The following is a 16322-nucleotide window of genomic DNA, read 5'->3' as shown; positions in this document are numbered from 1 at the left end:
ATCTTATTTTCAAATAGTCCGCGATGCTTACATCCATAACGAATGCCAAGATTTTCACTGCAAAATCAATATTAGAAGTGAACCTCTTCACAACGTTGCAAAATACATAAGGAGGCAGATGGTTGCTGACTAAACAGATACTAGGACTGGCAGTTACATGAGAGTTGTGTGCTACTCAGGGAGCCGAGAGCCCATATGTGAGACTCACTTGAATGTAATTCCTACAAGCTGTGGGACCCATCAAAAACATGCCCTATGTTCTAACATTGCTCTGTTGTAGCACTTAATGTACAGCTTGGAGCTGACATTTGATGAATTGAGTAGGCCTTTAACTCTGTAGGAAACAAAAAAAGATTGCCACTAAACACAAAATGCGTTTTTGTTTAATTACCTCAGATTTTTACTTCCCTAGATGAAAGCAAATCACCACCTCGAATGCAATCTTACCAGAGCAAAATTCCTGCATCTCATCACCCCATCTCACAATCTTGTGCCAGATAGAAACAGCACAATTAAAATGTGCACGTGTCCTGTGAGGTTCAGGAGCACGATCTGTCCTGTATCAAGGCATGAACGAAAGCCCTTTGCAGGTTGTCAGGCCACAGTTTCCACTGAATGGGGGGAAAACTCAAGGTCATTTGAAGCTAGAAACCATGTGTAGGCAGGAACTGCAGATAGACAAAAAATGCTGGAGTAACTCAGCGGGACATGCAACATCTTTGGAGAGAAGGAATGGGTGACATTTTGGGTCAAGACCCTTCAGGCTGAGTCACTCCAGCATTTTGTTGCTATCTTCGATTTGAACCAGCATCTGCAGTTCTTTCCTATGCAAGGAATTGCAGATGCTAGTTTAGACCGAAGATAGGCACAAAGTGCTGGATTAAAGTCATACAAGACATGGTTACTATCATAGCCATAATCCTGCTTTCCTTTATCGCAAAAGACATACGTCTTTTGATAGGTTTGACAGATGGCAAAGATAGGAGGATAAACACAAAATACTGGAGTAATTCAACGGGTCAGGCACCATCACTGAAGAAAGAGAATAGGTGAAGTTTTGGGTCGGAACCCTTCTTCAGACTGAAAGTAGAGGTTGGGGAGCGGGATGGTGGTGGGTGGGGAGACATAACCACTAAGTTACTCCAGCATTTTGTGTTTATCTTCGGTAGAAACCACGTGTTGATCTAACACAATAAAGCTTGGATGTGTCGATCTTCAAAGTGCAACTTGGTGCCTGCTTATGAAGAGGTCTCTGATAGTTTGCAAATCTCTGCGATCTTTCAAGAACAATGTAAAGTTGGAAAGGGTACAGAGTACATTTACGAGGATGTTGCCAGGCCTGAGCTATAGGATAGGAAGAGATTGAACCAGGTTGGGACTCTATTCCTTGGAGCACAGGAGGATGAGGGGTGATCGTACAGAGGTGTATAAAATCATGGGATGAACAGATGGGGTAGACACACAGAGTCACTTGCCCAGAGTAGAGGAATCAAGAACCAGAGGACATAGCTTTAAGTTGAAGGGGGAAAGATTTAACAGGAATCTGAGGAGTAACTTTTTCACACAAAGGGTGGTGGGTGTATGGACTGAGCTGCCAGAGGATGTAGTTGAGACAGGTACTATCGCAACAATTAGACAGGTATATGGAAAGGATAGGTTTGGAGGGATATGGGCCAAATGAAGACAGGTGGGACAAGTGTAGATGGGATGTAGGACTCTATGATACTATAACAACATTCAATCTTCCCTCACCTACAAATATCCAGTAAACATTAGATCTACATTAGCTGTAAAACATCTTCATTCCAGACATCTTTAAAACATTACATCTAAAAAAGATGAACGTCTATGGACATTTGCTTGCTACATGTTTACCTTGCACTAAACATTATTCCTTTATCATGTACTGTACCTGTACAATGTGAATGGTTCGATTGTAATCATGTGTTGTCTTTCCGCTGTCTGGTTAGCACACAACAAAAGCTGTTGACTGTACCTCGGTACACGTGACAATAAACTAAAACTGAACTGTTTCAGATCGATCGGATTAGCTGAGGTTCCTTGTTTGAAGTATTAGGTTGCTGAAGATGCCCGAGGGCAGGACCTTTTGATTGGGATTGTAGAGTTCGCCACTTAACCACACACAACAGACGTTGCTACTTTTCAAGGGAACCTTTGTTTTGGCCTTGATTGTAAAAGGATAATCAATAAGTCAGGGCCGGTTGGGAAGCCTCCGTACAAATTGACCAGCATTTAATTCAAGCATCGATTCCTAACATCATCTCCCAGCTCTGTTTCACAGCCTCCAGGCAAAGTTAACTAAGCCAGCAGAACCTTCCACTGATATTAATATGTGCAGTGGGGTTAAGATCGATTAGCCCCAAAATCATAGTGCAGCAGAAAGCCAAATGGATGATACAATTCCCAAATGAAGTGCTTCCTACATTCTTTATTTTTCCTTAACTTACATCGAAGGGTTTAATTCACTCCTCAGTTAATATATAAGTAACTGTTTTTGTTTGCAGCAGGTTCAATTTGTTCGTGAAGAGTCTATTTTCAACTGTGATTGCTGTTCCAACAATATTGTCTCCTGTTTGTTATCCCTCCATCTTGATCAATCTAAATCTGTCTACAACTTGGAATTGCAGATGTTGGTTTTACAGCAAAGATAGACACAATAAACTGGAGTAAATCAGCGACTCAGGCAGCATCTCTGGAGAAAAGGAATAGGTGACGTTTTGGGTGGAGACCCTTCTTCAGACTGAGATTCGGGGGAAAATGGAACGAGAGATATAGATGGTACTTAGACCAAATGAATGGAAGATATGCAGAAAGCAATGATAATCAAGGAAACATGGAGCCCACAATGGTCTGTTGTTTGGTGTTACGAGTAACACAGATAGCTCCCGTTCCCCTTTCCCCTGACTCTCAGTCTGAAGAAGGGTTTCAACCCAAAACGTCACCTATTCCTTCTTTCCAGAGATGCTGCCTGGCCCACTGAGTTACTCCAGCTTTTTTGTGTCTGTCCACAGTTTAAACCAGTGTCTGCAGTTCCTCCCTGCACACCTTGCATCCCTTTTCCATCAGAAGCCAGTCAGGCGTGGGATGAAGTGAGTTGACTGTGGCCTTGTTCACGCTGGCGTCGAAGGTTACCTTCTTTACCTTCTCCCTCTTTGTGCCTTTGCCAACACAATATAAGCGACGCCACGCGAGAGCCATGAGGAACGTTTCGAGAGCATCTGGCGTACTCCAGATGCCACAGCTCACAGTGTCAGATCATTAAGGGAAAGAGGAAGATAGGCAGCTGCTTCGTCCTGAGGTCAATTAGGTTAATTGATTCTGTTGAGGTATGCCTGTAAAATGCCCGGGAGCCAGACAATTACAAGCCCGGGCAATCTGCAAACTTCCTTCAGCACGGCAATTAATCTGCATTTGTCCCAAGCAGCAAATGTATTTTTTATGATCTTAAAGGGACAGTCCATTAAATACATCTCTATGTCCGCAGTAAAACAAAATGCAGCAGAGTGTTCATCAAATAGTAGAAAGAACTGCTGCTGTCAATCACATCCTCGGGCAACTTATCATAGAACATAGAACAGTACAGCATAGGATCAGGCCTTTCAGCCCGCAATGCCCGTGCTGAACTTGTTGCCTAGTGGAATTACAGGAGATCGAGTCAGAAGATTAAATTATTTGATGGACCCCTGTTGTTAACAGATGAAATTATAAAAAAGAAGTGAGATCCAGAAATATCCAGCCCCGTCTATTTGGTATTTACTGCTTGTTAATTCCATCTGACATATTATTTTAAATATGTTTGTATTAGAAATATTTTTTATTGCAATTGAAATTTTATCCAAATATAATTTTACCAAGAATTAGAAGGCAAACATATATTGTACAAAAATAAATAAATAATCTAAGAATCTCACTATTTGGATCTATTTTATTAATCCAAATAAAATATGGATTTTATTGGAGAAAAAAATCTCTTTGTTTTAATTAAATTAAGAACCTGATGAAGCATGTGTTCCTAAGACTGCTTAGCCAAGAACCTTGCGTGTAACTACGTTGAGTTCTGATCCAGTCATGGATTATAACTCGCTGCAGGAGTTGTACAGCTGAGAGCCAAACCCAGAATGGAAACTGACCAAAGCTTCACGGGCGTGGAGAAGAAGAAATGTTAATGTCAGTGGAGACGTGGCCAGTTTCTCAGCGTGACAGTGTGAGGAATGCTCTCTGGTTGCAGTGGAATTGGGAGCAGGGCTACAGGCAGCAGGTCAAAGCAAATGTACCTGACACGGTGGTGGCGTGGTAGAGCTACTAACTTTCAGCACCAGAGACCCGGGTTCGAAGAAAGAGATTAGTTAAAACAAATGTAGGTCCCTCCCTTGCAGTCAGAAACAGGTGAGTTGATCATGGGGAACAAGGATATGGCGGACCAATTGAATAACTACTTTGGTTCCGTCTTCACTAAGGAAGACATAAATAATCTGCCGGAAATAGCAGGGGACGGCGGGTCAAAGGAGTTGGAGGAATTGAGTGAAATCCAGGTTAGTCGGGAAGTGGTGTTGGGTAAATTGAATGGATTAAAGGCCGATAAATCCCCAGGGCCAGATAGGCTGCATCCCAGAGTACTTAAGGAAGTAGCTCCAGAAATAGTGGATGCATTAGTAATAATCTTTCAAAACTCTTTAGATTCTGGAGTAGTTCCTGAGGATTGGTGGGTAGCAAACGTAACCCCACTTTTTCAGAAGGGAGGGAGAGAGAAAACGGGGAATTACAGACCAGTTAGTCTAACATCGGTAGTGGGGAAACTGCTAGAGTCAGTTATTAAAGATGGGATAGCAGCACATTTGGAAAGTGGTGAAATCATTGGACAAAGTCAGCATGGATTTACGAAAGGTAAATCATGTCTGACGAATCTTATAGAATGTTTCGAGGATGTAACTAGTAGCGTGGATAGGGGAGAACCAGTGGATGTGGTGTATCTAGACTTCCAGAAGGCTTTTGACAAGATCCCACATAAGAGATTAGTATACAAACTTAAAGCACACGGCATTGGGGGTTCAGTATTGATGTGGATAGAGAACTGGCTGGCAAACAGGAAGCAAAGAGTAGGAGTAAACGGGTCCTTTTCACAATGGTGGGCAGTGACTAGTGGGGTACCGCAAGGCTCAGTGCTGGGACCCCAGCTATTTACAATATATATTAATGATCTGGATGAGGGAATTGAAGGCAATATCTCCAAGTTTGCGGATGACACTAAGCTGGAGGGCAGTGTTAGCTGTGAGGAGGATGCTAGGAGACTGCAAGGTGACTTGGATAGGCTGGGTGAGTGGGCAAATGTTTGGCAGATGCAGTATAATGTGGATAAATGTGAGGTTATCCATTTTGGTGGCAAAAACAGGAAAGCAGACTATTATCTAAATGGTGGCCGATTAGGAAAAGGGAGAGATGCAGCGAGACCTGGGTGTCATGGTACACCAGTCATTGAAAGTAGGCATGCAGGTGCAGCAGGCAGTGAAGAAAGCGAATGGTATGTTAGCTTTCATAGCAAAAGGATTTGAGTATAGGAGCAGGGAGGTTCTACTGCAGTTGTACAGGGTCTTGGTGAGACCACACCTGGAGTATTGCGTACAGTTTTGGTCTCCAAATCTGAGGAAGGACATTATTGCCATAGAGGGAGTGCAGAGAAGGTTCACCAGACTGATTCCTGGGATGTCAGGACTGTCTTATGAAGAAAGACTGGATAGACTTGGTTTATACTCTCTAGAATTTAGGAGATTGAGAGGGGATCTTATAGAAACTTACAAAATGCTTAAGGGGTTGGACAGGCTAGATGCAGGAAGATTGTTCCCGATGTTGGGGAAGTCCAGGACAAGGGGTCACAGCTTAAGGATAAGGGGGAAATCCTTTAAAACCGAGATGAGAAAAACTTTTTTCACACAGAGAGTGGTGAATCTCTGGAACTCTCTGCCACAGAGGGTAGTTGAGGCCAGTTCATTGGCTATATTTTAGAGGGAGTTAGATGTGGCCCTTGTGGCTAAGGGGATCAGAGGGTATGGAGAGAAGGCAGGTACGGGATACTGAGTTGGATGATCAGCCATGATCATATTGAATGGCGGTGCAGGCTCGAAGGGCCGAATGGCCTACTCCTGCACCTAATTTCTATGTTTCTATGATCCTGACTTCGGATGCTGTCTGTAGCCGTGTGGGGTTTTCCCGAGATCTTCGGTTTTGTCCCACACTCCAACGACGTATAGGTTTGTAGGTTAATTGGCTTGGTATAAATGTAAATTGTCCCGTGTGTGTTAACGTGGATAGTGTTAACATGCGGGGATCGCTGGTCGGAGTGGACTCAGTGGGCCGAAGGCCCTGCTTCTGTGCTGTATCTCTAAACTAAACATAGAAACATAGAAATTAGGTGCAGGAGTAGGCCATTCGGCCCTTCGAGCCTGCACCGCCATTCAATATGATCATGGCTAATCATCCAACTCAGTATCCCGTACCTGCCTTCTCTCCATACCCTCTGATCCCCTTAGCCACAAGGGCCACATCTAACTCCCTCTAAACAAGAGAAATGGAGTCCAGAGGAATGATAGTGGGAGGCAGACGGGTGTACGGGACACAAATGATCTTTAATACGTGCCCATGGGACTGGAAGGACCATTTTGTTTCGCGTGGTCCAAAAGGTAACAAAAATAAGTAAATTAAATAGCTTCCTAAGCTTCTTCTGGTTTCATCCACACTGCCTAATTGGCTTTGCAGTGCAGACAAAATGGCGTTCCAACTTTGTCTTTGGATTAAAATTGGAATCAGACTCTGACGATGAAATTGTCAACCCTGTTGTAAATTTATCACCTTGCATAAGGTATCCGGCTCACCTGCTCAGCGGGACACATCTTCAAAGGCTGTCATTTTTTTAATTGAAGTTGACTTTCAGTAACCTCAGCACTGGGTTTCCACCTAGGTTTAGGTTTGTTATTGTAACTTGTAATGAGTGAACATTGAAAAGCTTTGTTTTGCATGCTACCCAAACAGACGGGATATACCATACGTAAATCCAATCACGTCAAACTCAAATATAATAGAGAGAGCAAAGGGGAAGATACAGGGTGCAAATTTAGTTCTCGGTGTGGTAGTGCAACACTTCCACAGACAGAGTCCAATGTCCTCAATGGGGACGGTTCAGAAGGCCGATAACAGAAAGGAAGAGGGGAAGTAGGGTTATCTCAGGAATTCTGCAGCCCACCCAGTCTCAATTCCAGTCACAGCTCACCCTGTGGGTTAGAGGATTCCACTTGTCAGATATCTTCCTCAGCAGAGCAGGCAGCAGGGTTGAAGAAGCCTCTTATATTAGCTGCACCTTGTGGGCAGTTGGAGACCAGGGATAATGTGAAGGATAGGGTCATTCCCTCATTCCAAAGGGAGTCTTGTGGTGAACATTATGAAGCATTAACTGGGGCTTTTTACAAGTGTACAATTGTATCAATTGTCAAGTACCAATTTTTCCAGGATTGTTAATACAGAGAAATGCTGTCACAAGGAACTGCGGATGCCGGTTTACGGGGGAAAAAAACACAAATGCGGGTCGAGCAGCATCTCTGGAGACACATAGCAGCACAGCAGGGCAGTGGTAGAGTTGCTGCCAGGTTTGATCTTAACTACGGGTGCTGTCTATTTGGAGTTTGTACGTTCTCCCTATGACAGAATGAGTTTTCTCCCACTTTCCAAAGAAGTGTAGGTTTGTATGTTAATTGGCTTCGGTAAATTCTGTTAATCTGATAGGTGAACAATGCGATTGCTGGTTGGCACGTACTGGGTGGGTCGAAGGGCCTGTTTCCACGGTGTATCACTAAATTAAGCTAAATTAAACTAAACATGAATAGGTGATGAAAGAACACAAAGTCATGGAGTAACTCAGCAGGTCAGGCACCATCTCTAAAGAATATGACAGGTGATGTTTCGGATGAGAACCCTACTTCAGAACGGAAATATCACCTATTCAGTTTCTCCAGAGATGCTGCCTGACTTTGCTGCATTATTTGTGTATTAACCAGCACCTGCAGTTCCTTGTTTCTACATGGATAGGTGGTGATTCGGGCCGAGACCTATCTTCAGACTGATTGTTGTAGAGGGGAAGCTCTTTTGCAACTTTCTCCCCTAATGCACTCCGTCTTGTTCCAAAAAATTACCTATCCATGTCCACTGGAGATGGTGCCTGACCCACTGAGATGCTCTGGAGAAACTCAGCGGGTGAGGCAGCATCTATGGAGCAAAGGAATAGGTGACGTTTCGGGTTGAAACCCTTATTCAGACTGATGTGGGGTTGGGGGGGGTGGGAAGAAGACTACCTTCGATTTTGTCAGCATCTGCAGTTCTTTCTTAAACACTGAGATACTCTAGTATTTTTTGTTTGCTAATAGTTTTGTTTAATTCTTTGCTTCAGTAAAATATAACCATAACAGGGTATTTCTGAGCTGATGACTGCACTGTGGTCAGTCAGTGCTACAATACGACAGATTAAACAGATGAAGCCAGAGTTACAGATACATGTTTGTAATTGGCAACCCCCACTGAGTCTAGTTTAGTTTAGAGAAACAGCGTGGAAATAGGCCCTTCAGGCCACCAAGTCCACGCTCACCGATGATCCCGGTACACTAACACTATCCTACACACTAGAGGCAATTTACAATTTTATGGAAGCCAATTAACCTACAAACCTGTATGTCTTTGGAGTGTCGGAGGAAACCGGAGCATCCGGAGAAAGCCCACGCAGTCACGGGGAGAGCGTGCAAACTCCGTACAGACAGCACCTGCAGTCAGGATTGAACCCGGGTCCCTGACGCTGTAAGGCAGCTACTCTACCGCTGCGCCACTGTGCCGTCCTTTCTTGCTATGACGTACGGTGCTCTTTACTTATTCCTGGCCTCCTGATCTCCTTCTGATTAGGCCATCGAATCTGCTGCTGGACCGGAGCAACGGAGACATCACGGCGTTCCGCTCAGTGGGCGACTGGCTCGACGGCATGAGGATGGGACAGTACAAGGACAACTTCATGGGGGCCGGGTACCACCCTTGCGACATGGTGGCAAAACTGTCCTCAGAGTAAGTTTACCATTTACCGCCATTGCCCCAATGTTTTGGAGAAGTTGTACAAAATGCTCGCACCCAGAAGTGACCCTTGTGCTTTGTAAGCATTGTGTTGCACAAAGATAATTGCGCCTTTATACATTGAAGAAAATGAATATCGACACGACTGTAATACTCGAAATGTTACTGAAGAAAACTGATGTCAATGGTTTAGGTTGTGCGGGTGCTGGAAACAATTGGAATCATTGATTCCTTGTTCAAGTGATATCCTCTGAAAGAATCCACTCAGGTTTCCTGATCATTCAGCAGGTGAATGGAATGGGTGAGGCCGGTTCTACGATATATGAAAAGGCCGACCAGGCTTGAAAGAAGATTTGTTCTGTGAATGAAAACCTGAGTCATAGAGCGGTATGGTCGGTACAATTGGCCTTTGTTCACTTCGGGGAAAGGATTAGCAGATCAAGTTGGAGCCCCAAGTAACTGCAGATGCTGCAACCTGGAGCAAAAGAAAAACAAAATGGTGGATGAACTCAGCGGATCAAGCAGCATCTGTGATGCATGGTCTCAAGCCAAAACATCGACCTTCCCTTTGGCTCCGCAGATGGTGCCCAACCCATTGAGTTCCTCCAGCCATTCGGTTTTGACTAACTGTTAAGGGTTACCTCCACCTAAACCGGGGCAAGGCCAATTTTGAAGGTATTAATCAGAAACTTTCAGAAGTTGATTGGGGGAGGGAGGTGGGAGGCTTTTAATAGTGAGAGAGCAAAAGTTCAGATCCAAGATGTTCCTGTTACAGTGAAGGCTAGGAGGAGACGGGAACTTAGGAAGACAAGAGATGGTGAGGGTCTGGTCAAGAAAAAGGAGGTATATGTTGGGTATAGAGAGTTGGAATCAAATGAATCCCTTGCGGAGTACAGGGGGTGTTAGAGTACATTTGAGAGGGAAATCAGTGGGTACAATTCTGACATTTAAAACAGGTACGTGGATAGGATATGTACCAGGCGTAGGCATGTGGGATTAGCTCAGTTAAGCAACTTGGTCGGCATTGAGAGTTGGTTCGAAGGTCCTTTTTCCGTGTTGTATGAATCAATTGCTCTACTTCTTCATGAACTGGTGACAATGTTTTTAAAGATTGTGAGAAAATGGTTGTTTTTATTACACATACAGAGCGTCAGATATCATGGAAACAGAATCGCTTGCTAAGTGCAGGTCATAAAACCTGCCCAACATTTAGAGCTGATCGCTTAATGGAATCACACAGTTAAGAGATTTAAATTGGCACTAGGTCCAGTTTGGATCTTTAAATAAATCATAATTTCACCAGCATTCTTCAAATGCATTTTGCAAGTTACTTATGGAATCATAAGTAGGTTTGAAACCAGACCTGCAGTTTGGAGCAGGTTTATAAAGAGGTTGATATTGCCGACTGTCCCATTCTGATTAGTTTAGTTCAGAGATATAGCATGGAAACAGGCCCTTTGGCCCACTGATTCCACGCCGACCATTGATCACCCGTTCACACTAGCCCTATATTATCCCACTTTCTCATCCACTCCCTACACACTAGGGGACAATTTACAGAGACCAATTAACCTACAAACCCGCATGTCTTTGAAATATGGAAGGAAACCGGGGCACCCAGAGGAATCCCACATGCACACCCGAGATCAAGATCAGATTCAGATTCAGATTCAACTTTAATTGTCATTGTCAGTGTACAATACAGAGACAACGAAATGCAGTTAGCATCTCCCTGGAAGAGCGACATAGAATATGATTTAAAAAAAAACTATTTACATGTATACATACATAGTGTTTTTCCTGTGGGAGGAGTGTCCAGGGGGGGGGGGTGATTGGCAGTCACCGAGGTACATTGTTGAGGAGTGTGACAGCCGCAGGGAAGAAGCTGTTCCTGGACCTGCTGGTCCGGCAACGGAGAGACCTGTAGCGCCTCCTGGATGGTAGGAGGGTAAACAGTCCATGGTTGGGGTGAGAGCAGTCCTTGGCGATGCTGAGCGCCCTCCGCAGACAACGCTTGCTTTGGACAGACTCAATGGAGGGGAGCGAGGAACCGGTGATGCGTTGGGCAATTTTCATCTCTGCAGTGCTTTCCGGTCGGAGACAGAGCAGTTGCCATACCATACTGTGATACTGTTGGTAAGGATGCTCTCGATGGTGCAGCGGTAGAAGTTCACCAGGATCTGGGGAGACAGATGGACCTTCTTTAGTCTCCTTTAGTCAGGAAGAAGAGACGCTGGTGAGCCTTCTTGACCAGAGTTGAGGTATTGTGGGTCCAAGAGAGGTCATCGGAGATGTTGACCCCAGGAACCTGAAGCTGGAAACACGTTCCACCTCCGTCCCGTTAATGTGGATGGGGGTGTGCGTGCCGCCCCTAGACTTCCTAAAGTCTACAATGAGCTGGGAATCGAACCTGGGACTCTGAGGCAGCAGCTTTACCAGCTGTGCCACTGTGCCAGCCTAAATTGATCAGCAGTTTAATAGAGAGATTAAACAAGAACTTACCAGTTTGAAGTTTGATCTTTATTTTATGAGAAGTTGCGATGAGGGATTACGTGAAGAAGCCCGCCAGACCGCATGCGCATTGATCTTCAAAGTAGCTGTATGAACCCACAGAATAGTTGCTGACCTTAGCTTATAGAGAGATTGAAGGCTAGAACTACCGATTGATCTTTATGAGAATAGGGTGACGGCTGGTAGGGTGGAAGGTGAGGACAAGGGGAACTCTGCCTTTGTTACGAGTGGTGTTGGCTTACAATCCCGCCTTTCCTATTTTTATCAAAAGACACAGTCAAGTCCCAGAGTGGTTGCGATTGAGTCAAAAATGTCCCAAGAGAAAAGCATGTAATGAGATTTAATATTAAAAATCTTATGAATGGCATGAGACAAGAGTAACCATATTTCTAATTGCTTTAAAAAAGACTCTGCAGTGTGTTTCAGCTCCATTGTTGTTAAGAACTGCGGCACATAATTTAAGTTTCTTTTCCTTCAATAAAGCAGACAAATATCACCAGGATTTTTCCGTTCGCTAAAACGAGATGGCTCTTACTAGGGATAGCAAAATGAATTGAAAGTTCAATTCCCATTTTGAGGACTTTTAAAATGTCTCTTGAGATGGATTTGTGCTGCAATCACTCGGGATTATTGAAGTGCCCACAAGATAACCACACGTTCACACTGAATGAATACTGACCTTTTCCTGCAATAAGCTAAATGAAACATTTTGCCAGAAAATGAAGTTTGATAAGTACAACAAATTTGCCTCATGTAGTATTTTTAAGAACATTATTTTAAGTTTGGTCTTCAGCTATACAAAGAGGCAAGACTTAGATTAGTTTCCAAAATTACAGTTACGGGACACCATGGGAAGCACAGTGGCGCAGCCAGTAGAGCTGCTGCGTCACAGTGCCAGGGACCCGGGTTCGATCCTGACCTCGATGCAGTTTGCATGGAGTTTGCATGTTTTTTTAATTTTATCTTCGTCCACAATTATTGTTTGTTTGTTTTTATGTGTGTGTGTGTGTGTGTGTGTGTGTGTGTGTGTGTGTGTGTGTGTGTGTGTGTGTGTGTGTGTGTGTGTGAGCGCGCGTGTTTGTGTGCGCATGTGTGTGTGTGTGTGTGTGTGTTTATAAGTTCATATCTTTATAAGTTATAGGAGCAGAATTAGGCCATTCAGCCCATCGAGTCTACTGCACCATTCAACCTTGACTGATCTATCTTTCCTCTCTGACCCCTCTCACCCTGGCCACAAACTCTTTGAAGCATTGCCCTCTGCAAGGTGACTCCGGATTGTCAAAGCCATCACATCCAGACATAAAAACAGTTTTTTCCACGGGCAGTAGCTCTACTCAACAACCAAAAATCTGTAGCCTCCTTTTGTTCTGATATTTTATTTCATTCTTCACATGTTTAAATTATAATGTTTTATTCTTAATTGTTTACTGTATATCGTGTTGTTACTTGCGAGCAAAGCACCAAGGCAAATTCCTTGTATGTATACATCCTTGTATGTGTACATACATACATATTTATTCAATTCAATTCTTCTCAATCCCATTTTCCTGCCTTCTCCCCATAACCCTTGATACCCTTACTAATCATATATATATATATATATATAAAACGGATAATGGAACATTATAGATATATATATAAATAAGATTTTAAAAGTTATTATATTGTTTACAGAGTGCTATATTTACACATTCTGTTGTGCTGCTGCAAGTAAGAATTTCATTCTTCTCTGGGGTACATGACAATAAAATACTCTTGACTCTTGACTCCCTGTGGCCACATGGATTTCCTCCGGGTGTTCTGGTTTCCTCCCACCTCCCAAAGACATGCGGGTTTGTCAGTTAATTGGCCTCCATAAAATTGTCTCTAGTGTGTAGGGAGTGGATGAGAACTAGTGAGAACGGGTGAATGATAGTCTCGGTGGGCCGTAGGGCCAGTTTCCATGCTCTAGCTCTAAAACTAAATAAACGATCAGGATTTCTTACATGTGCGCAAGTGGGAACCTTGGTTGAAACTTTGGAAAGAAGCCTGTTGCATATTTTAAACTATTGCAGAGTAATGTTAAAATTGACAGCAAGATAAATATTTCTGAGCATCAAACAAACCTATAAAAATAAGGCAAATAGATTTTGACCCTGTAATTTCAAAACAGGAAGTGTGCGCTACTGTACCTAACAAGTTCTGATTGAAGACTAGCAGCTCACTAAAGGACCCTTGAGAGTTTACTGAACTGCAAATTGTTACCCTTTCCAGGAATAAACACTGCTGTTAAAAATTAAGAATTGTAAATAGAAATGGAAATCAGATACTTGACTATTTGGGCCAAGAATGAGCAGATTGATTTTAGTCTGTGCCTATGTCCGCGGCTCGTAGCTTCTTCAGTCTGCAGTGTATTTGAAAAAAAAAAGCACACCTTTGCAATCTGGCTAAATTTGAAAGGGTTTGTTTTTAGTAAAGAAGCCAATTGCAGTTTAAGTAAAAGGGAAGCCACAGACAAAACGACACATACCTAGGCAAATTTACCCAGGAAATATCAATTAAAAAAAAACCAATCAAGCTTCTGTTTAATTCCGAGAAGATTCCTTCAGTCGCTTTTTAAAATGTTGATTATATTTTGTATGCTTATTGGTTTCAGGGTGGAAACGTATCCTCTGTTTTAGTTGTGGCCATTCAATGTGTAATACAATGGCACAAATATAGTGAACTTCATTTGACTTCAGTGAAACTCATTTTGGAAAAGGCATTTAATTAGCATACAATACTACATAGCCAAATAATCCCATACATGGAGAAGACCTCGCAACATCATCACTTCTTGGTCATGAACCTGGCAGCATTCTACAGAGTTAGACTACATAGTCTGCCCCAAGATGTCCTTAGCCTCTGCTTCAAACTCAAAAAGAACGGTGGTTATGAATCAGTGGAACATTTTGTTTCCTTTCCCAGCACCAGTTAATCGGTGGTCTTTCTAACATTAATTAGTGCTGAAGTTGAGAGAGTTCTTTGGTATAAGGCTGGACCTGAGGAGTCTGAAGAATGCTCCCGACTTGAAACGTTGCCTGTCCATTTCCAGCACAAATGTTGCCTGACCTACTGAGTCTCTCCAGCACTTTGTGTTTTGCTCAAGATTGCAATATCTATAGCTCATTGTATCTCCTGCTGGGATTGAAACAGCCCAATTAATTTGGTGTGAGGTGTCTCCATCCAGCAGGGAGAATAGACTTTTCTCTCGGTCTCATAACCTGTTGCCAATCCACCTAAACACCTCCACACTTTTTTCACTTAACTGATATTATTTCTGACCATGTAATACAAAGATGGTCAAGTTTACATTGACTACTTTAAGAGCTCTAATATTAGGTTGAATATTCCAAGACACGACCAGAAACATTTTCCAACTCTTCAGTAGTAATTTGTTGAACATGTGTCAAAGGCAGATCAACAAAACATTCAGATGTGTTTGCCTGTGTGGTGTTCAATCCAAGTCTGACCTACCGCCCACTGAACCATTTGATCTCAACCATGGAGTTATATAAACATTGAGTCCTACAATGAGGCCCTTCAGCCCAACTTCTCTGTGCCAACCAAGATGCACCATCTACACTAGTTCCTCTTGCCCACATTTGGCCCATATTCCTCTTAACCTTCCCTGTCCATGTACCTGCCCAAGTGCCTTTTAAATGTGTTATAGCTAAAGGTGCAAACACTAGAACACTATTATGAGAACTCAGTATCTCCGCTGCTGGTGATGGGCCACCTCCAATTGCCATCCTTTGAGGTCCAAGTACATTTGACAGGCCAGCATCAGGTACAGTTCTAATGGTGCTGATCAATTAAGAGTCCAGCTTTATCTACTGTGGTTTATACACAGAAAATAGCCCTTTAGGCTCTGGCACATTGCCTTCATATTCTACCATGTTTCCCTGAAAATTACAAAAACAAACCACTTGGGACCCATTTTTAATGAAGATGACGATGGCAGAAAAACAGCAACCACTCCCTGAGTGCCCAGGCCCTGCCTCATTGGGGCCTTTAACTGGGAACCTACCCCCCAAGTAGGCAAATAGATATTTACAAGTGAAATATAAAGTCCCAGAGAACTATAGGAACCTGTTTGCGATTTCTAGGTACAAGAGGGCAGGATGTGTAGTAGGCTGCTAAAGGCTGCCCATAAAAATAAGGGATGAACCTTCGATTTGAGGGGATGATGAATTCATAGTGGATCAGGGGGAGTAGGACTCTTCTTACAACGTGCGATCCTGACGCTCAGCAAAAGTGTTGAAATTATCATCTTATTTTGTACCCATAAGATCATAAGGTCATAAGGAATAGGAGTAGAATTAGGCAATTTGACCCATCAAGTCTACTCCGCCATTCAATCATGGCTGATCTATCTCTCTCTCCTAACCCGATTCTCCTGCCTTCTCCCCATAACCTCTGACACCTGTACTAATCAAGAATCTATCTATCTCTGCCTTAAAAATACCCACTGACTTGGCCTCCACAGCCTTCTGTGGCAAAGAATTCCACAGATTCACCACCCTCTGACTAAATACATTTCTCCTCATCTCCTTCCTAAAAGAACATCCTTTAATTCTGAGGCTATGGCCTCTTGACCTAAATGCTCCCACTAGTGGAAACATCCTCTCCACATCCACTCTATCCAAGCCTTTCACTATTCTGTATGTTTCAAT

The 16322-nt window shown here is 43.2% G+C and overlaps 1 protein-coding gene across 2 annotated transcripts in view; it reads left to right on the top strand.

Annotated features, from left to right (window-relative positions):
* Positions 1-16322, top strand: part of epha3 (EPH receptor A3) — a 224311-nt gene that overhangs the window by 206417 nt on the left and 1572 nt on the right. For both annotated transcript variants that reach the window (XM_033032598.1, XM_033032597.1), the window contains exon 16: positions 8956-9111. In XM_033032598.1, the coding sequence (XP_032888489.1) occupies positions 8956-9111 (156 nt within the window). The remainder of the gene's footprint in view (positions 1-8955; positions 9112-16322) is intronic.

Source organism: Amblyraja radiata, chromosome 14, assembly GCF_010909765.2.
Source record: "Amblyraja radiata isolate CabotCenter1 chromosome 14, sAmbRad1.1.pri, whole genome shotgun sequence".
NCBI lineage: Eukaryota > Metazoa > Chordata > Chondrichthyes > Rajiformes > Rajidae > Amblyraja > Amblyraja radiata.
Note: the sequence above shows the minus strand (reverse complement) of the source record. Positions and strands in the feature narration are given on the sequence as shown.